This window comes from Leopardus geoffroyi, chromosome D1 (assembly GCF_018350155.1).
Source record: "Leopardus geoffroyi isolate Oge1 chromosome D1, O.geoffroyi_Oge1_pat1.0, whole genome shotgun sequence".
NCBI classification, from domain to species: Eukaryota; Metazoa; Chordata; class Mammalia; order Carnivora; family Felidae; genus Leopardus; species Leopardus geoffroyi.
In genome coordinates, this window is record NC_059329.1 from 65,970,842 (window position 1) to 65,993,107 (window position 22,266).

Below are 22,266 nucleotides of genomic sequence, written 5' to 3' on the forward strand. Positions count from 1 at the left end.
TGCCTGAAGGGCTCTCCCACCCTCCCTTCCTTCTTTCCTGCTCTGCCTGGTCACAGCATGGGTGCAGAGGGCTCCCTTAGGGAGGACTGGGAAGGAGGAAGCTGAAGTTTCAGGTAAGGCAGCCCCTTCTGTGGACTCCTTTCCACCACGGCCCCCTTGAGGAGGAGTGAGAACCAGGAAGGACAGGTGAGTCTCATCTGAGCTGACTAACGTCCAGCTCAGCCAGCCCTTGATGTCCCCAAGACATCCACCCACCACAGTGAAAGATGGTGGGACTCACTGCCATTCATAGCCCATGTCCACAATGCTGGGAAAGAAAAACCAAGTTCAATTTACCAAAATATCTGTATTATCTATAAAAATTGAACTCTAATGAGTCACTGCTACTGGAGGCAGCGATATCCGACTATGTTGGCTGCATAGGCAGATGGCTGCGTCCCAGCAGCCCACAGGCAGATCATGGCACTGAGTGGCACGTGGCCCGGCTCATTTGTAAGGCCTCAAGAACCTGGACACTTTGGAACGTAGCAATCGGATGAAAGATCTTGGGAACATCTCTCGGGATTCCTGGGCTGTGTACTTGAAATAGTTCTGGGGGTGGGCCAGGACATCAAACAGAGCTTTGATCAGCTTCTTATCCTAAAAAGAACACAAGTTTTGTTACTGGGCCAGAATACTTAAACATTCCAACATTTTGCCAATGGAACTATAATGTCCCAGTGTTGGACAGTAGGTTGCTGAGCTGAGAAACACTTAGTGAAAATTGTTTCCTCTGATTTTTATCTTTTCCAGTATTTATTTTCCCAAAGTATCTACAAAAAACATGGGTTACTTTTATAAAGGAAAGGGTAATAAATAAAAAATGGTTTTCTTTTTCTAAACCAGATGAGATGCAACACTGGAACCTGGGGAATATTTATAGGGTTAGTGAGATGGCAAGTGTCTTATAAGTACTTATAAGCATCTAAAATTTGGTGGACTTTAGGCTTGAAGGATAAACAAGGAGTCAATGATATTCAGTTATTTGGAGAGTGAACATGGAACCATGATTTGCCACTGGCCTGGATTTAGAGTAAGCAAGTTTCCCACTGTTCCTCCACGCATTTCCAAATTAAAAAAAAAAAAAAAATACAGTTTCAGTTGACAACACTGAAGAAAGCCCCAGAGCAGGCTTGGTGTCTGAAAGGTGGCAACATGGAGCAAAAGGAAAACCTTCCTCCAGTGGTGCCTGGGAGCTCCATGGGTGACTGCAGCATCCACCTTCACTATGTACTCACCTTAAGTATTTCCTGATGGTTCTCAGATGCATAGAGCCTGCCATCTCGAACTATATCTTCAATGAGCTCCTGGTAGTCCTCTGTTGGAATAAAGGACATGATTGACATTCATGGGATTTAGTTATTTCCAAACTCACTCTTACTTTCATTTTTAAATAAGGTTCTGAGAAATGCCTGTTCTGCAGCTGCTATCAGAACAGTGACTGCTGTGATACTGAGAAGGTGATCAGAAGAGAACTTCCACAGACTCCCACATTCTCTCACCTACCAGCCTCTGCACCCACCTCTTCTGTTCCATCTTCCCTTGGATGAACCCTCTGTGCATCCAGTCAACACCCTTCCTACACTTTTTCCACTGGCTCCATCTCCTCTCACCAAGTCAAGGGCATTGTTCCAGTACTTCTGCCCTTTCTTTCCTACATGATGACATTTTCTCTCTCTATTGGGCCTTCCCCATCAGCATGTAAACATGTTATTATGTCTGCAATCCCAAAAAAGTCCCCCCCTTGACCTCATTTCTCCCTCAGCTTCCATCCTACATTTCTGCCCTCTTTATTGCAAAACTACTCAAAAGAATTGTCAACACTCACTGTCTCTAGTCACCCCTCCTCCTCGATCCAATTCTTCACTCAGCTTCCGGGATACCATGCTTTCAGGTTTTCCTCCTACCTCACTGGTCACTTTGCCTGAAGTTCCTTTGCTATTCTTCCTCCTCTCCCTGACCTCTTACTATGGGAGGGTCGCAGGGCTCAGAGCTTGGTTCTCATCTCTTCCGTCTATACTTGCTCTCTGGTGAGTTCACCAGCCTCAGGGCTTTTCTCTTCTTCTCTACTTTTCTCCCTTCTGTCCTCCCTTTTTTCTCTCTGCCCTTGTATTATGTAAAACAATCAAGCTTCTTAGTACCAAGCAAGACTCTTCTTTCCTTTTTTCCTCTTTTTTTTTTTTTTTTTGGAGGGGGTGGGGAGAATTTCATTGGTTAAAGAGGGAAGAAAGCTATGTTCATTTTCTTATTAGTTAATTTTTGGTGCTGATGTACATAGTAAATGCGGTGCACACAACGTAAGCTGCCTCCAAATCTAAATCCCCACCTTTCAAAGTCTAGCCTACTTCCTAGTCATAATTCAAACCAAGCACATGCAAAACACAATCTTTTCCAAATTCCAGGCTGAAAAGAATGCCTCTTTGTATGCATATCATGTACAAATAAAACCAAACAAATCATAAGAATATCACTGGAACTATGTGGAAAGAGTGCTTGAAAAAGTTTCTCCTAGTCAAGTGGTGATTAATGAACATTTATTAACTATTAACTATCGTATGGTTCTCATGATTACTAATTTAATATAGGTTCAACCTCACTGGTGCTCTATTCATGTGGTATCTTCCTTCTTATTCTTCTACTTTAGTGAATATCAAATATGAGTAAGAGTACATGTTTATCTTGAATTCCTTTGTTGCAGAGTCTCTTGCTCAGAGAACTAGCTCCTCTTGATGATGGGTGTTCACCACTAGGAGGACCAGTTGCTGTGCCATGTCCTAGTGTAAGAGAGAACTGAAGCACTGTTTGCCACCACACCAAATGCTCCCAGACTGATGTCTTTTTTAAATGTTTACTTATTTATTTTGAGAGAGAGAGCATACAAGCTGGGGAAGGCAGAGAGAGAGGGAGACAGAGGATCCGAAGCAGGCTCTGCGCTGTCAGCACAGAGCCTGATGCAGGGCCTGAACTCATGAACCATGAGATCATTGCCTGAGCCACCCAGGCACCCCAGACTGCTGTCTTTTAAAAACATTCCCTCCACTATCAAGAACTACCGTGTTTTATCCCTTGCTACAACTGTCATGAGAAAAGCAGTCAAGAGTCATAGGTAAGAACTCAGGACCTGGAGTCCCAAAGATCTCTGCCACTTTGTCCTCCTGACCTCAGGCCAGTTAGTCTAAGTTACTCTCTAAGCCTGAGTGGTCTTGTCCGTAGAATCAGAAAAGAATCGTGTCTATGGCAATTATGAGGGCTGTGCGGTGTCAAAGGCACTCAGCACATGCCCGGTACTCAGTACACGTACTCAGCGCAAGTTAGCCGGGACTACAGTTCTCCCGATCCTCCAGTGGTCAGTAAGCCACTCTGTAGCAGCCTCACTTGCCCCTTCTAAATGTGATTTCTATTCTTCCGGGCTTGGAAACCAGGTATCAAGCTTGTCTGAAATATATGTTAAAAAAAAAAAAAGATGAAATAAGCTCTGAGTAAAGACCTAAAAGGCTTCTATATTACTAACAGCAATTTTCAACTAGTATCTGCTGTGACATGTATAAGACACACTCTCATGGGCCTCAGCAGCTTTATGTGTAATTTCCCTGGTTCAAGCTACAACTCTTTATTTGAGAAAATGAAAAAAAAAAAAAAAAGGTGTTTTCATGTATCACAAAGGTAGAGTTGAGAACAGCCAAGCAAAAAGATGTGAGCTTTAGTGATATTTATTCTGGAGTCTCCGTGTCTTTTTTGGTTCTTTCACTGATTCCAGATTGGGGGCAGGGGGGCTGTTGGTTGTTTGCTTTCAGGTAGATGAGGTGTTCTGTCTCTCTCAGCAGAGCCACATGGGAGGCGTTTGTGTCCACCTAGGGCTCTGATCCTAAGAGCCCTTATCAGGAGGGATTTGGCATGGTTTCAGGCACAGAGTTGATAATCCTGGATTTGGAACATGTTATAAATGTGAAATGCTTTTATAAAATCCATAGAATACTATCTGTCCAAAACATCTACTGTCAGCACTTGTGTAAAAACCTTCAATGGCTCATGGCCCCCTGTAAGATTAGGCCCACCCTTCTGAGTTTAGCACTCCAGGCCCTTCACCACCCAACTCCACACGCTTCTAATCTTATCTCTCACTGCTAAGCCCCATGCACCCTACCGACTGACCAAATCAGGCCATTAATCAGTCCCCATACATGCCAGGTACTCTATCCTTTGGCCTAGATCATTCTCTCTAACTAATGTTCTTCCCATTATTAAAAAAAACACAAAACAAAACAAAACAAAACAAAACACACACACACACAGACACACACACAGACACACACACAACTCATATGTTCTTTCAAGGCCCAAATCTCTTGAGATTTTGCTGTATTCTTTCCAGTGCATTTTGTATTTTAAGTAAATGTTTATCAACCAAGTCCCAGACCCAGGTAGGCCCCCAGGGCTCACACGGGGCACCCCTTCACCTAACAAGAAGCAAATGAAACCAGAGAAGTCATCTGATTTGCCCAAAATTACACAGCAAATTCGTAGCAGAGACAGGACCAGAACTTGGGTCTTTCTCCCCTGCTCCTCAGGATTCCATGTAATGAAAGTCACAGTCATAATTAGCTAGTATTTACTGAGCATTTACTATGTGCCTGGCACTGCACCAAGTCCTTTGTGGATTATCGCATTTAACTGCCATGTTAAATTTTTTTTTTTTTCAACATTTATTTATTTTTGGGACAGAGAGAGACAGAGTATGAACGGGGGAGGGGCAGAGAGAGAGGGAGACACAGAATCGGAAACAGGCTCCAGGCTCTGAGCCATCAGCCCAGAGCCCGACGCGGGGCTCGAACTCACGGACCGCGAGATCGTGACCTGGCTGAAGTCGGACGCTTAACCGACTGCGCCACCCAGGCGCCCCATTAACTGCCATGTTAGATCTAATGATTATCGTCATTTACACATTAAGAACATGAGACTTAGAGATGGTAAGTAACATACACAAAGTCACTGAAGAGATTAGGTCGAGGCTGGCCCATGTGCTTCCCCACCAACCCATGCTCACTTTTACTTATTTTCTAAAACATCTTTTCATCCCTGTAGTCAGTGTCCCCAAATGCTTGTTTAAAATTTGACACATGTGAGTCAGCAGTGTCCTTTCTCCTTATTCCACCTGCCTTTCTGAGCACGTGTGCTTGTCAGCAATCTACCAGCTGGCCCAGAAGTTGGTTCTCCCGAAAGCAGAGAAGCTCCTTGCTTCTGTGAAGCAGCCCAAGCTTCACAGCGCTTACCGTCGTATGTCACATACGGGACCTGGAACCCTCTGGCACTGTTCCCTTCATTGGACTTAAACTGAATCCACAGCTTCTTTGACCTGGAGGTGAAGGCGATGGGGCGTTCATAGGTCTGACAGGTTTCGTATGTTGTCACAGAATTCGATGAAGCTGCCAAGGGAAGTTAGAGAGGGCAGGGTTCAGGACTCATCCTGAGCAGCAGACAATGAACACTCATTGTTTCAAAGGAAAACACCGTAAAACAAGTTATGCTCCAGAGCTCTTTGGGCTCAGCTCATAGGAACCAAAGTCCTGGGAATTGAGTGGACTCCACTGGTGATTGCAAGCCCCCAGGGAAGGCTAACTGAAATGCCCATGGCTAGGCAAACAGCAGCAGCCTAGGCTGTGGTGCTCACTGCAGGGGCTAAGGAGAGGCCGTCTAATTCCAGAGCTACCTGCTGTCATCCAGCAATAACCACCACCAATCCCCGCATGCTCCCAGAGACTAGGTGGTGCACTATGCACTTTATGGACTTTATCTCACTTAATCCTCTGAAAGCCATAGGAAGTCAGTGCCATTGTTAACTCATTTACAGAGTTTAAGCATTTGCCCAGGGTCACAGAGCCAGTATGTGGATAGGTCAGGATTCAAACCCACACCTGACTTCAGACACTGTAACCACTAATAAGAGTGGCAAACACAATGGCTCCATGTGTCATTATTATTCTAAGTGCTTTATGTACATGAAGTCATTTATTCCTCATGATAACCCTATGAGGTAGCAACTATTATCATCCCCATTTTAGCAGATGAGAAAAAGGAGTTGCAGAAAGAATCAGAATGTATGTCTAAGATCACGGAACTAACAAAACGTGAAGCTGGGTTCAGGTCTAGGCAGTCTGGCTGCTGAGCTCACTCACTACACTGCCTTGAAGTTGTGTTGCTGGCAGTGTCCCTTAATGGGCACTGGGTCATGCATTAGGATAGGAGGAGGGTCCCTCCTGGCTGGACTATGACTTTAGCCTCGGTCAGTCCCAAAGCCACGAGTGGCTTCCCACAGTGAGACAACGGTCTGGGGCCTGGCTTCCATGAGCTTCATTGGCTCTGTGTGATGTTGTGGAAGAGGGTCCCCGGTGAGCCCGGGGGGGAGACTGACCTGCAGAATCACTACCTCTGGGATTCAGCAAGAGGCCTCAAGTTGAGTTTGTCTAAATTTTGTTTCTTGGCAAACACTATAAACTCATGTCCCATCTCTGTTCTAATACAGAGGTGACACTCTAGCCTTGCTGCTCACATTTAAAGCTGGGGAGCATGCCAGCAGGCTTCCACGCTAGCCTTAGAGGGGAGGGGAGAGAGGGGACGCACAGGTTTTCCGCATCACCAGGTAGTCTCCACAGTCATCTTCTATGGGCAGGAAGATCTCAGGGACCACAATCAAGATTCGGCGCTTGGGCGGTGGGTTGATGGTCCATGTACACTCCGTGTTGGCTGGGTAATTGCCTGGGTAGTTTGGGGATTCAATGTATCCGGTGAAATCTCCCAGCTCCCCTCCACATCTTCTGTCTGGAAGAGGAAATGCCATGAGTTATGAAGGCACAGCATTTTCATCATTCTGTCATGGCCACCAGCAGCTCAATTGAGGAGAACCACTGCATCCTCTTGCCATTGAGGAATGGCACCATCCCAGGAATTAATGTGTCCTGTAATGCCTACGGTCGCCCATGGGAGCCTAACTACACCAACTCCCCACACAGAGCTCACCCCACTGAGTTCCCCTCTGAGTTACCATTTTCTCTTTAACTTGAAGGTGCTCAAGATCAGAGGAAGGCATTCATGAAACAAAGGATGAATTTGGTTTTCAATATTTTGCTTACAAAGTCTAGGTGCCAGGGGAACCCATGACATAGAATTTCTAGGTCTTTAAAAATAGGGAGAACAGAGCTGACTGCTAACTAGAAGATATGTGACCTTTTCCTAGAGACCTTGATGAATTTATGATAGCCATATTCTTTCTCTTTTCTTTCGGGTCAAGACCACATTTTATTTTTGGTGCTGAAGAAAATTCCAATTAGGTCTCAGTCAATATGGGGCTTGCTGGATACTCACCTCTGGGAGCAAAGATCAGGAGCACTCGCGTGCGCGTGCACACACACACACACACACCCCTCAGCCATTGAATCTCCATTCATCCAATAAATGTTAGCAAAAGCTCTGGGAGTTCAGAAATGAGAAAGACACAGTCCTTGCCCTCAAGGGGCTTATTGTATAAAACTGTCAGGTGAACCTGTGCAGGAGAGGATGTTGAAGGGACTATTTTTTTCCTCTCTAATTGTAACTGGCAATTATTTTTTTTAATGTTTATTTATTTTTGAGAGAGAAAGTGTGAGTGGGGGAGGGGCAGAGAGAGAAGGAGACAGAAGATCCTAAAGCAGGTTCCATGCTGTAGGCAGAGAGCCCGATGTGGGACTTGGATCCATGAACCATGAGATCATGACCTGAGCCAAAGTAGGACACTCAACCAACTGAGCCACCCAGGTGCCCTGTAACTGTGAATTATTATTCCCACTAGAAAAAATTTCTTCTTGGAAGGGGGTGGAGTGGGGAGAGCCATGGAGTTGAGAAGGACTCAGCTTCAAGTCTGAAGGACAGCCTGAAGATCCGTGCCATGTGGCTCCTAAGGGCCAATGAAAGGTTGGGGATGGGAGGACAAGGAAAGAGATTTCATCTGGGTACAGGGAAGAATTTTCTAACACTGTGAACTTCAATCCCAAACTCCTCCAGTTTGGGAAGGCCTCCTTGCTCCCCTACACCACTGTGTTAATGACAATGAGTCAGCTGAGATTCACTTCTGACCTTTAGTGGAGAATTTTACATAATGGTTAAAAACCAACCAACCAGCTAAATATACAACAAATCCTTGAATGATCTGCTCCCCATTCCTACAGGACACAAATAAAATTCCTTTGTGTGGCATTCAAGGCTTCCCTTCCTGCTCTGCCTCAGATTCCACTCAGACATTCCATGATCCAGGTCTAGGGGGTCTCTCAAAAAGCCTTTCATTTTTCTGAGTGTGTGTTTCCTTCCAGCTGTGGTCTTGGGTATAAAGCTCTTTCTCCTGCTCTCCCCCCACCCTCTCCATCAAAACCTTCTCATGCCTTCCAGAAGCCTTCCCTCATCTCTCTAGGCAGAGTTAATTGCTCTTTCCTCTTCAATCCTACAGCCTGTGCTGCCTGCAGGGCAAGGGACTTATTCTGCTTGGAGGGGCTCGAATATGACAGGTCCTCAAACAATGTTTGCTGAACTGAAACTCTGCTTGTGGGAGGAAATTTCAGCGAGCATAGCCTGTCAATGTGCCCAGAGAAGTAGCCAGGATCAACACAAGTAAGTACCTGGGAGCCAAGCCTGGTTCTTCGGTGCTGACCTGCAGTGCCTGAGCTGGGTTAACCGTGTCCTCATGGTTCTCAAGGCACCTGGGACCCCTGCACCAACCCCCCCCCCCCCCCAGTCCCAGGTGGACCCAGGCACCTCCCTCTTGGTCAAGACTGTGAAAGCCTTAGAGAGACGTACCTTTACATTGAGTTATGTTTGTGGAGCCATCAAAGTCAGTGGTAGTATTTCCTGGGCAAGAAACACAATTATTTTTTCCAAATTCAGGTTGATATGTTCCTGCTGGGCAACGAATACATCGGTGAGTGGTGGTGTTGTAGAAATGTCCAGGTGAACATTGAACTGTGGGGTCGGGGGAGGGTGGAGAAAATGAAAAAAAAATTGTGTTTTCATCAACGGTCACATAAAAGTTTTCACAGTTGGTGAAATAAATTTGTATGCCCAAATGAAGTACTGCTTTCCTACTAATCTGGGGTTAATCAACACTTAATTCCCTAAATAGCCAGCTTGGGTGGGACCTGTGACTCATGACACTGAGAAAAATACAAAGGGAACAAAGTATGGGTGTATCTTCACAGAGTTTACAGTCCATGCAGAGTCAGGCATAAATGAGCACAGCCTGAGTTCTCATGCAAAGCACGCTTGTGAGCTGTGAGGGTGCTTAACTGATGCCAGGTCCTGGGAGAGGTGGCAGTGGGTCTCTGGGGAAGGGCAGGACCTATACGGGAGGGAGGCCGGGGAGGGGGCTGAGAGGGAGAAAGGCTGGAAAGAAGGAGCCAAGAACCTGTTGCATAAAACCTGTTCACCTCTCCCAGACCAGTCAGCCCTGTCTGAAGGGGGCCAGGTGGCTGGGGGAGTCCACATCTAGGGAGTTCCCATGCTCCTTGTATATCCTGCAGGAGTGGATGGTGCTGGGACCTGACCTCTCAGCTACTGGGACACCACACAAGGCACCTCTGGGCTGGGCTTGATAGGAGCTTTACCAGGCCCCCACGGTTCTCAAAAGGGAAATTCAGCTCTGGAAAAAAGCAAGCTGCCAAGTCCTCACCTCTGGTTTCACAGTCCTGGAAGGAAGTGGCTCCCAGATGTTTGGTAGGGAGGCCTCCTCCACAGGGGAAGCAGGAAGTACGGCCGGCCTCAGGCTGGAATGTGCCCAGGGCACAGAGCTGGCAGGGTGCAAAACCATCTGCAGAATATTCACCGGGTTGGCACAGACCTGGGGAAACCAATGACCCTAAGTGAGCAAGGCCCCCTGGGCAGACCCTTTCCCATCTCTCTGTAGATGAGCTCAGAACTTGGTGAGACCTATTGCCCTATGCTGACCTGAGCTCCCACCTCTGTGAGAGGAGCCCTCTCCTGCCCTGCCACTGACCCTGAGTAGGTGGCATGTGAGTGCTTGATGTTTACACACAGAGCTACAAAGCATGGTGCCAAGATGGAGACCAAGGAGCCAAGTGTTAACTGCTTCCAAAGTTGGGATGAGGCCTGCATTTGCTTAAGGCTTAGGACTACACAGTGCCCAGATAGCCCCTGCAATGCAGGAGCCCCCAGAGAGGGTTCTCTGCTCTGGAATCAATCCGGTAATCTGTCCCAGAAGTACACTCTTACCCAGCTGCTACATCCTAGTGATATAAAGACTCTTCTGGTCATGAAAGAGTCTCCCTGTTTTATCAATTATATACACTAAGTTACATCTTACACTAGAGTGTGCCCTGGACTCCCCCTACTAAATCCAACCAATCGAATCCACATTGATAGAGGGACCCAGTGGGTCTTTAAGCACCAGAGGGACTTTAAGCACCTTACTTTATTATTTTTTAAGTTTATGGCAAGAAGCACAGCCATAAACCAAAGGACTTCTAAAAGCACATGTTCTTTAGGAATTAGCTTGTCATTGCCAAGGTATTATGAAAATCTGTTGACTCTTGTACTGCTGATCTCTCCCTTATTAATTTTCACAGTCTTCTTTCTACCTATAAGTTCTAGATATAATGACATTTAATGAACACACACCCAGGGGAAGAGTCTGGAATCTGTCAGACCTATGTTCTGATGCCAGATCCTCCACTCTTTGGCTGTGTGACCTTCAGTGAATTCCCTGACCCTCATAAAGTTGTTGTAGTGATACAACAAGCAGAGGACGAATTCATGTAATATACTTTGCCTATGCCTGGCATAGGTAAGTACTCAATAAATGTTAGAAATTATTATTATTATAATTACTACTAACATTATTATTATAAATATATCTTAATAAGGTCACATACAAGTATAAATAGATGCTCCAAAGTGCTTCCTTATCAACCCACAGTTGGTCCTAGGATTTCATAACAGGCCAAAGATATGGTAGGAGTCACGCAGTTAGTTTGAGGCTCAGATTTTTAAACCCTTTGAAAGATCCCACAGTTGAGTCTGGAGTCATGTAGGTGGGAACTAAAGCTGACTCTGGGAGTCACTGGGAGGAGAGGCAGGGGCCACCTGCTCTCCACCACAGACATCACCTACAAACTGCCGTGTCAGATCACACCTTCTATGCGAGCCCACAGAGCATCAATACAGCTGGCCACTTAATCAAAAATCAAATTATTTTATTAATAAAATAAATAGGAAATAAGCCCACAAAAATCTAAATCAACCTGGCTCTAGAGTTAACATAAGTGACATGAAAAACTCTTCACAGAGTTTTAACAAAGTCACCAAATGGTTACTCCTTAAAAATCAATACGGTATGAATTTGAGACCAAAACTGGACAAACAGTGAGAACCACTTTCTCCACTGTAACACTACACACTGGGAAATCATTCAGGTGTCAAGGTATATTTATTTATAGTGAGTAAAGTGTGCATTAGCAACGCTTACACCTTCTTTTCTGACAATGCCTTCTATCAACTTTTCATTTATTTGTCCAAGTGAGCATCACCCGAGCATGTGTTGGGCACCAAGGTAGGCACTTGAGCCAAAGATAAACCCAATGTGGTCCCTGCCCATAGGAAGCCCATGGTGCAGTATGCATTGTCTGCACTGAAACGTTACTTAACACCTTCCATCTAAGCAATATTGGAGACTGGAGGAATAAGAAGGAGCAGATGGAACCCTTACCTCCACATTCAGATATATTCCAAGCTTCTGGAGTCTTCAGGGCTCCTGGATTTTCCGGTCTTGGGCACGGTTCACATGTGATTTGTCCTTCCTCATTTTGGAAGGTTCCATTTGGACATAAAATGCAGCGTTCTTGTGCTCCATCATAATATGTCCCAGCCCTGCAACTGACTAGCCAAAGTGGGAAATGATCTGGTCAGTGAGGGGACAGAGGCCAAGAAAGGAAGAGTGCTAGAGATAACAGTAAACAGATGGCATTGACCCCACACTCCTTCATACAAACCCCTGAATACAGAATGTGTGCCACCTTTGGGTTTTCTGTGCACACCCCTCTGCCATGATCCCTATGGCCCACTGTTAGAGGTGTTTACAGGTTTTCTCTCCCTAGACCATGAACTCCTTGGAAGCAGGGATCACAGTGGTCTTAATTATCTTTGAGCACAAGCACTTGATGACTTTTCCTATTTCACAGAGCTGTCAGAAGGATTATAAAGTGAAAATCATTCACTGAACATAGGCCCAGCGCTAAAGGAATAGAAACGAGGGTGCTATTAATTCTGGCTGATGGCATCCCTGAAGGCTTCCTTGAGGCCACATCTGTGTGCGACATTAAAGGATGAATAGGATCTCCCCAGGAAGAAAAGGGGGCAGGTCATAAAAGGTCATGCTTGACATATAGGAAGAGAGGGAAGAAAGGAAGTTTAGGATAGATTTTAAAAATTCTTGAATGCCAGGCATTTGGATTTTATTCTTCAGGTAGAGGAACCATTGAAACATTCACTCTCTGGTGGCTGTGAGGAGGGTGATCTCAAAAGTCTTACCAATAAGCTCTCCAACATAGCACGCTTCATGTTTGTAATCAAATTAATATATTATAAAGAGGAAACCATGGTAAATGTCTCCTGAAAGACTAAACTACAAGGAAATTAATAAACTATGCTTCTGACTTTATTTCTGGTATTAGTAGTTATTAAATATAGATTTATATCTTATTTTAGAATATAAATATAAAATAAATATGCTTAATTGGGTTCTTTAATATCATATTCAAACATCATCATAACCATCAAAATAGCCTTTCTAATGGCTAACATTTACTAAGTACTTAATATTTCCTGTTAACCATGCCCAAATCTTTACGTACATTATCTCATATCCCCCAAAACAACCCTATAGGGGTGCCTGGCTGGCTCAGTCAGTAAAGCATGTAACTTTTGATCTCAGGGTCATGAGTTTAAGCTCCACTTTGGGCATGCAGCCTACTTAAAAACAAACAAACAAACAAAGAAACAAACAAACACAACCCTTAGGATCTAACAACCCTAAGGAGTTAGGTACTATTTTTAACTACATTTTACAGAAATAGAGACTTAAGGACGTGAAATAATTTGGCCAAGGTCCCACAGCTAGTCTGTGAAATACACCTACAGTGAGATTAAGAGTCTTGGATTTAAGGGGAAGAAAGTTCTCTAACAAAAGTGCGGAATCATAATTCAAGCCTTTCCCAAGGATTCTCTATGTGGCATTAGGGGACCTTCACTAGAATAAACATATTCTCTCTCTCTCTCTCTTTTTTAAATTTATTTATTTATTTTGAGGGGCGATGGTGGAAAGAGAGCACAAGGGAGGAGCAGAGAGAGAAGGAAAGAGAGAGAATCCCAAGCAGCCTCTTTGCGGTCAGCACAGAGCCCAATTCAGGGTTCGAAACCACAAACCATGAGATCATGACCTGAGCTGAAACCAAGACTCAGACATTTAACCAACTGAGCCACCCAGGCCCCCCTCTCTTTTTTAATGTTGACTTATTTTTGTGAGAGACAGAAGGGGAGAGAGAGGGAGGGACAGAGAGTGCACACACAAATGAGCATGAGTGGGAGGAGGTGCAGAGAGAGAGGGAGACAGAGAATCTGAAGCAGACTCCACGCTGTCAGTGCAAAGCCCAGTATGGGGCTTGAACTTATCAACCATGAGATCATGACCTGAGGCGAAGTTGGATGCTCAACCGACTGAGCTACCTAGGCACCTCAACACATTCTCTTTTCTACTGAAGCTGCTAAGAAATAGAAAATAAAATGTCACATGATAAAATTAGCTATCATATCTCTTCAATGTCTCTGAGGAGGAATATCTGTTTTCATGCAATTTGCATTTATACTTTTAGGGTTAAACATGGCAAGGCTCTCTATTACCATTAATAAAAATGTCTTTTCATTATTCACTTCAAAATCTAAAAAAGAAAAAAAAACCCCAAACGAGGTTTTTTCTAAATCATAATAAGCCAAAATATACCATATTTCAAAATTATTTCTACAATTAAATGTCATCAATCAATAAAGTATACTCTAAATTCAAATTTTTAATACTTTTTTATATTGTTTGGATTGTCTTTTATAACATTCATAGTATCATTTTATTTAATTTTATCATATTTTTTTAAAAATTGAAAGTGAACCAAGCTCTCTTGCTTTCCTGGCAAACGTTATAATGAGTCTAATGTACAGATATGTGGCCGACAGAGCCTATAATTCCAGACCTAATTCTCAAATAGGAGAACCACTGGATAGTGGTTTCCATAATGACTCTGGTTTCAGTTCATCTCCCATGAAAAGTGGTGCTGGATTATGTACTAGGAATTCCTGACTTCTTATCCTGTGTCCCTCCTGACTGACCTAGGATGGGCCTACAGCAGGCCAGTAAGTGACAGAGTAACTCCTTCATGGCTCTACCAAGTCAACTGTCATGAAGTCTGGCAGAAAGTAAATAAAACCTGGCTGTCTGTCCGGATTCCCTCCAGCCAAGCCATTTCCATTTCTGTAACATGCATGTGCCTAGAGGGAAAGTACCAGACGGCGGCAATGATTTCAAAGCCCCAAGAATCATAACTTTGAGTCAGATCAGCACAGTCTGTTCCATCATAGTTGCCCTGGAAAACGGATCCCTTCCATGGATGGACAGGAATGGCTCTGGTTCTCACTGGAATGAGTAACTGGATGGGCTCCTGCTGCTCTGGGTTTCCACTCTTCCTTAGAACAATTTAAACCCCCCAAAGCCTTTTCAAGATTACATTTTGAGAAGCCTCACAATGTCCCACATCTGTTGCAATTTTCCAACTGAGCAAAGGGCTGAGAAATGGCCCCTTGGGCTGCCCTGCAGAAAAGAGGGCACTGGTTCTTTTTTCTCCCAGTGAAAGGCCTGCTTCACACAAACAAACTCATATTGTCACTCACAGTTTCCATTTTCCTTCCAGAAAGACCTACAGAAATAATTCCTGCCAAGCACCTTCCAAATTAATTTGTTTCTTTCACAAGGGAAAAATGAGCTAAACAGTAAAAAGTGATGCTGAATGTCATGAAGAGATGCCTGAAAACAGCTTTTTGCAAATGTGCTGAAGATCTGGCCTAAAGAGGCCTCAATCACACGTTCCAGTTGGTTCTCTTTTCTCCTCCAGCAGCCAGCTTGTTTTGCTGCCCCAGACAAAGGAGTCAATTGCCCCCAGAACACTTCACGATCACAGCAAAGCTTTTGTGTGTCTTCAGTGACCATTAAAATCCCTTTCTCAAATCCCACACAGCTGTTTTCTCCCCCTGTTAAAAAAAAAAAAAAAAATACAAGAAAGCTTTTCTGATGCAAAAAGGAGAGACCAGCAGGGACCAGGATTAATGGCGACAAAGAGACCTGAAGGCTCACCCTCTTTTCAACACTATGGCCTTTGAGTATTTCAGGCTATGGACAAACACTATGGTCTCTCTGTGGTGAAGATGGTGAACCTAATAAAAGAGGTCACTCTCTAGCATCTGACTTGTTTTCTTACGAGGCACGCCTTGACTTCTGAAGGAAAGCCACAAGCTGCCCACGCCAGCCGATTCCCAGGGTGTTCTGGAGCTGCTGCTTTGTCACAGCTCAGAGGCTAAGACAATGCTGTGGCCTTGGGATTCTGGTTTGAAGCTCTTTTAAAGGAGCTGTTCAGAATAACAGGAAAGAGCACCCCTTGGGGCTGAGAGGCTGAGCTGTCACACCCATCCAGGTTTCTGGTGTGTGCTCAGGTTTGCTGTTTGAAAACGTTCTTAGAGTTGGGGCAGAGAGATGAGTGCAGCTGACACCTTTCTGGGGGGGCGGGGGGTTCCCCAAGGCATGCTGTGTTCTCTTCCTGCCTAGTTAACTGGGGCTGAGATGTCACTTCCTTCAGAGGGCCTCTTTTGCCCTGGATTTAAATATTTCCCCAAAGATTTGCCCTTTGCCCTCTTTTGTTTTAATGTTGGTGGCTATCCTTGGGATTTCATCTGCTGTCCCTGTGAAAATTCATTACTTCAGTTAAATGCTTAGCATTAATGATGTGCTAAGCACTGTTCTAAACAGAACTGGAGATATAGCAGAGAAGACAGATAAGGTCCTGCCCTCAAGGGGCTCTCATTCTAGTGGAGAATAGGGACAATAAGTAAGCAAATAAATAAATATATAGTAGAATGCTACCTAGATGTAAGTATGAATGGAGGAAAGTGCAACAAGGTAAGAAGGTAGGAGAGTGGTGGAGTGGGGGTTGTATATATGTTGTCTTAAAGAGCATCCAGGCTTTCCTCTCTGAGCAGAGACCAGACTGAAATGAGGGAAATGGCCTTGTGATGGGATTGCCTAATGGAAAAAAAAAAAAAAAAAAAAAAAAAAAAAGCCAGTGTAGCAGGAACACAGTGAAAGGGTCAGGGTGATAGGAGAGGAATTCTAAAAAGCAAGCAAGGGCCAGATTACATAGGTTCTTGAAGGTCACGGCAAGAAAATTAGACCTTACACAAGGTGTATTGGAGGCTTCGCATAGGGGAGCCACATGATCTGACTTATGTTTTAACAGATCGTATGGCTGCTATGTGGAGAACACACTGAGTCAGGCAAGGGTAGGAAAACGAGTCAGAGCCTGTCACAATAGACTGGGCCCAGGATGATAGTGACTTGGAATAGAGCGGTAATGATGGAGGAAGACAAAACTAAGTAGATCCAGGATATAATCTGAAAGCAGATATGATAGGATTTGCTAATGGATTGGATGAGAAGCATGAAAGAATGAGAGAGGTCAAGAAGACTGTGAGGTTTTCAATTTGAGCAATGAGGTAAATAGAAGTGCTATTTGCTGAGATGAGGGAGAAGCAGGTTTTACTTGGGAGGGAGGGAGGGAGCAGGATAAAATGTTTTGTGGAGTTTAAGATGTCTGTTGGCCATGCAAGTATTGACATTGAGAAGGCATTGGTTTTACTATTGGTCTCCAAGGTAGCATATTACACCTCGGGGTTTACAAAATGATCCACTGGGTGCGGACAAAGCATTTTCCCATCTATGCCTATTAATTTTTACCTAAAAAAAATAAGAAATAAAGAAAGGTTCACTGGTTTAGTGTAGGGTATAAGATTGGTCCCACAGTCTGTCCACATCTCCATGAGTCAGAGACACATATGAAGTAACAAGGTCTCCAAGGAAAGGGAAAAACAGGCATCCACAGCTCTGAAGGTGGGAAGGTACTGACTGCTTTGCTTCTTTTCAAAGTATTGAGAATTACAGTTTGCCTAGTTGAATAGATCTCTTGATTATATTATCCAGTTTCAACCAAGCTAACTGGCACAAAATAAAGAGCAGCTTCATACAATCATACAGAAACCCTGGACTGAGCAGGTATGGGTAAACAGCAGGGAAGAGCCAGGTGGACATGCCTTTCACAACCGAACTAGTTCTTTGTCAAACATCAAGAGATGGAAACAGTAATGATTTCATCAGACCTGACAAGAGTTGAGCCAAAACACTAGCAACTCACAAAAAGACTATTTGAAAGATGGCTTTATAACCACTACTGTTAGCAATGAACCTTTCCAAATTATAAATATGGTACCTTAAGATGCTGGCCAGTTATTTTTAAATTTTGTTTACTTAATCTGTAACTCATTCTTCTATCTTTTATGATAAGCATGATATGTTAGCCAATAGTATAAGTATGTGACTTTTACATAAACATTCATACATTCAAAAATATTTCACTGTGTGTGTGTGTGTGTGTGGTAAAGAACATTGAACACACCCTGAGATAAAGAAGTCCATAATTCAAAAGAGAGGTTAGAGCTGGAGAGGGCAGTTTGGCAGTCACCAGCACATGGTGGTATTTAAAGATCTGGCAGCGAATGAGGTCATGTAGGAGAGTGTGAAGATACAAGATGGGGGACAGAAGACTGAGCCTTGGGATATCTGATGTTTAGAGATCAAAAATTAGGGAGAAGCAACATGTAAAATAAAAAGGGAGCAGCCATTGAGGTGGGAGGAGAGCCAGAAGAGTGTGGTGTCTGAAACTCAGGAGAAGAGAGTGCTTCCAGGAGGAGGGAGTGGAAATAAGTACCTGGATGAGAGTTGGCAACTGGACTTGGTAACATGAAAGTGGTTCAAAAAGCGTAATAGTGCTTTTCTTGGGAAAAGCAGTTTCAGTAGAGGGGTTGGGAACAAAAACCAGACTGACTAGAGTTGAGGAGAAAATGGGAGGGGAGGACGCAAAGACAGCAAGTTTAGATAACTCTTTCAAGGCGTTTGGCTCTCTGGGGGTGGGAGGGTGGTCAAAGAAATGAGGCAGTATTTGGAGAGAGGCATGAAGTCAAAGGAAGGTTTGTTTGGTTTTTCAGACAAGAGATAGGTTTGTGTGCTGTTGGAAATGATCTAGCAGAGAGGAAGAATTCTGAGATGAGGGGTCACTGGGGACAATAACAGGAGCAATGTTCTTGAGAAGGTGAAAGCAAATGGGCTCCAGAGCCCAACTGGAGGAGCTGACCTTGGCAGGAACATGGGCTATTCATCCATTTTTACAGGAAGTGGGTCAGAATATGTGTGAACAGATGCAGGACAGGAGGGCTGGTCTGTACATGATAAGATAAAGTCATTTTCCTAGCCTCCCAGAAGCTCATGGACATCACTGCCTGGAAGTCTTGCTGCAACTCAAATTTAACTTGCTCAAAGGGAATACTTCTCTTCCCTTCCCTGCCCAGTCCTTCCTACCCCTCTGGCTTTGCTCTTTATAAATGGCATCTCTACTCCCCCAGGCACCAAGACTCCAACCCTTGCAATCCCACACGTAGTTATTATTCCAGACCTCTTTCCTCCCTGCCCCATCAGTCAGCTGCAGCATTCTGTGGCTGTGTCCCTTTTGTCCATCTGCTAATCTTCACCTCTGTGGCACTAGGGTCCTTTGATCCTCACCATCTCCTATCTAGAGATGAATAACCTCCCAACTACTTCCCTTGACTTCTGTTCCTCCCTGCTTCAGCTCTGTCACAGCATAAAGTCATACTAAAGTACTTCTCAGACTGCTTCCCTCCCTGACTCCAAAACCTCCTTGACTTGACTCCCAGCACTCCTCTTAGCATCTTTGATTCAGAACTCAGCCTTTAGTCTCCTTTTCTGAGTTTTCTTTCTTTCTCATGCTCTCTCAAGAGCCTATTTTTTTCTGCTTTTCCTATAAATCTTTTCTGATTATTTCTTCCCCAGTGATCACATTCATCCAGCCATTCAACCAACCCACAGGCTTTTTCTTCGTGCCTCCTTGCATATGCAACAGGGCTGGGTGAGATGAAGGACCTATGGGAAGGAAATGAAGGATCGAGGCCAAGTCAGAAACCTCTGAGCTCACACTGACTTTTCCTCTTCTCAATCCCTAATCCAATTTATTACCAAATACTATTCACATTTCCTGCTAAATACTTCTAGAATCCATTGCTTCTTTTCTACTCCATCTAGTGCCTTCATGTTCTCAACATCTCTCATGCAAAGCATTCAAAGCCTCCCAAGTTGGGTTTTCTGCCTCTGATCCTGACTCTCAATGCAGTAAAAGAAATCTTTCTAAAATACAAATATGACCTGGACATTCCCTGATTACAAGCCCTCTAATGGCACCTTGTCACCTAGATATAAAGTCAAGGCTCCTTAGCAACATATTCAAGGTCTCTCATGACCTGCATGCTTTTCCCACTAGCCTAGCTACCCACCACATCCTACTTTGTGCTCTTGGTTTGGTAATACTGAGGTGTCAACCACCCCCAGGGGCACATCTTGCTCAGTCTCATTCCCCAGCGCTACTCCTCTGCCAGAATACTCCTCCCCATTTACACGTCCTCCGTGCATCCTTTAAAATTCAGTGAAGGCTTCTCTTTGGGGAAGGCTTCTCTAACTCTTCCCTGGGAGGGCTAAGGGTGACTTGAGGGATTGTGTCTTATTTATCCAGGCCTCCTCAGCACCCACTGCAGAGCTGGCCCATTGTGGGTTCTCTATATGAGTGCCATAAGAGTTAGAGAATCACACGACACACGCTGTACCCGGAAATGAGAGCATTCACACTGAGAGAGGAATACAGGCTCTTGAGACAGATCTGGATTTGAACCCTGGCTCTGCCACTTACTTGCTGAGTGACATTGGCAAAACTCCTTACCTCCCTATGTCTTAGTTTCCTTATCTGTAAAAAAGGCATGATGCAAAAGAGACTTGCAATGAGGACTGAAGGACATAATATGTGTAAAGTGCTTAGCACAGTGCTAAACACATTGTAAGTGCTTAATAAATGTAAACATTTTGTCAAATTCTGTTTTTTAAACTCTTTTAATGAAAAGAATTTCCTACTACTTGTTGGGATGAGCACTGGGTGTTTGCATGTAAGCGATGAACCATGGGAATCTACCCCGAAAACAAAGAGCACACTTTACACACTGTACGTTAGCCAATTTGACAATAAATTATATTAAAAAAAATAAATAAATAAAAAATAAAAGAATTTCCTACCAAGACTGTGTGATAAGTATTGGTCTAATATTGGTCCATATTGCTAATATAAGCTTTATAATTTCCATGATTTAAAACAGATAAGAAAATTTCTGCGTGTTCGATTCCAAATAATTTCTCAATTCTGAAATAATTAAGAAGAAAATGTCTGGCTCATTCCTGCCTCAGGCCATTTGCACTTGGTGATCCCTCCTCAGCCAGAACGTCCGTTGCCCCCATCAGAGCTTTACAAGGCCAGCTCCTTCTCATTTAGGTCTTAGATCAAATGTCACCTGCTCTGAAAGCCTTCTTGAACAACTGTGGAGAGTAATCCCTCCTCCCTTCTGTCCTCTGTATTATTACCTTCATAGCATTTTTAACTTCTGAAATTATTTTTTTCTTTACTTTTTTATTGTCCATGTCCTTCTGTTAGAATGTGAACTTTATAACAGCAAGCTCCTCACCCATTATGTTCACTGCTTCATCCTAAGTTCAGAGTGGTATCTCAATAAATATTGCTTGAATTAATTTTTCTCAATTGCTGCAGAGGAAAGTCACTGCTGTTGAAAGTTGAATTAAACCTTGTCAGTTTCTCTCAAGAACGCAGGCACAAAATTATTCCCAGTTTGCCAGTTGCCTGGATTGTGTCTTCTAAAAATTTCAGCAAGTTTTCAGAATAATCAAATATAAAAATAAATATTTTGGCAAGTATATTCCTTAAATAATTCATCCTTTCTAAAAGGATAAATGGCTATGAAAGAAAAATAGAAATCCATGTCATCTTTATTTTTTCTTTAGGTATAAAGGGCTTTGTGAATTTTATGGAGCTTAAGGAATTTGTTCCTCAGAGAATGTAATCACTATTTTTTTTTGACATCAAGCTAGAATTGATCACAGATGGTACAAAGGTCACCTGCAGCAGACTGTCCCCAAAGTTCTTAAATGCCAAATGAATGAGACCTTTCTATGCAAACATAAGTACAATAAATAAAGTGTTTTATCGGTCAGAAGTGATTATGTTCTTTGATGTAACTTAGGACTTTAACATTTATTTTTTAAGTGATATTGGAAAAGCAACAATTTGGTGGAAAAATAGGCAAAGAATGCAGATATTCCCAGAAGAAGAAATCCAAATGGCCACAGATGTATGATAGCATACTCGGTTTTACTAATAATCTAAGAAAAACAAGTTAAACTTGGTAGAAGTAGACTTCTATGACATTTCAAACCTACAGGCCACGTGCACAAAAAAGGATATTCACTGCAGCATTTTTTGTTGTTAAAAAAATTAGGAACAACTTAATTAAATGTTCACCAATGTGGGTATGGTTAATAAATACTAGTATCTTAGAACAAATACAGACTAGGAAGCTTTAAAAGAAATAAATTTAACTCCTCTATTAGCATGGAAGGATGTTCATGATCTACTCTATTTTTAGAAACAACCCAGCACTATTCAAATTGTATTGATACATTTTTTTTTAAATGTTTTTTTCATACATCAGCCTATAGCTGCCAGTTATCCTTTTAAGACATGAGTCAGAAACCCTGTTACTCCTCTGCTTAAAACTTTTCGCTGGCTTTGTTTCTCACTCAGAGTCAGAGTCAGAGCCCTCACCCAGATTTCCATCCCCACCTGGTCTGGCCCTTGGCTACTGCTCTGACATCCTCCCTTTACCCTCCCTCCCCCACCTACCTTCCTGGCCTGCTTTCCCTTACCT

The 22,266-nt window shown here is 43.5% G+C and overlaps 1 protein-coding gene across 6 annotated transcripts in view; it reads right to left on the reverse strand.

The window, feature by feature from the left end:
* Window positions 1–326: 326 nt before the first annotated feature.
* SCUBE2 (signal peptide, CUB domain and EGF like domain containing 2) overlaps window positions 327–22,266 on the reverse strand; it is a 63,880-nt gene continuing 41,940 nt past the window's right edge. For all 6 annotated transcript variants that reach the window (XM_045484439.1, XM_045484444.1, XM_045484443.1 and 3 more), the window contains 7 exons: window positions 11,780–11,950; window positions 9,728–9,895; window positions 8,860–9,021; window positions 6,658–6,855; window positions 5,310–5,462; window positions 1,278–1,357; window positions 327–639 (listed from right to left, as the gene is read on the reverse strand). In XM_045484439.1, coding sequence (XP_045340395.1) covers window positions 487–639; window positions 1,278–1,357; window positions 5,310–5,462; window positions 6,658–6,855; window positions 8,860–9,021; window positions 9,728–9,895; window positions 11,780–11,950 — 1,085 coding nt within the window. In that variant the 3' untranslated portion in view covers window positions 327–486. The remainder of the gene's footprint in view (window positions 640–1,277; window positions 1,358–5,309; window positions 5,463–6,657; window positions 6,856–8,859; window positions 9,022–9,727; window positions 9,896–11,779; window positions 11,951–22,266) is intronic.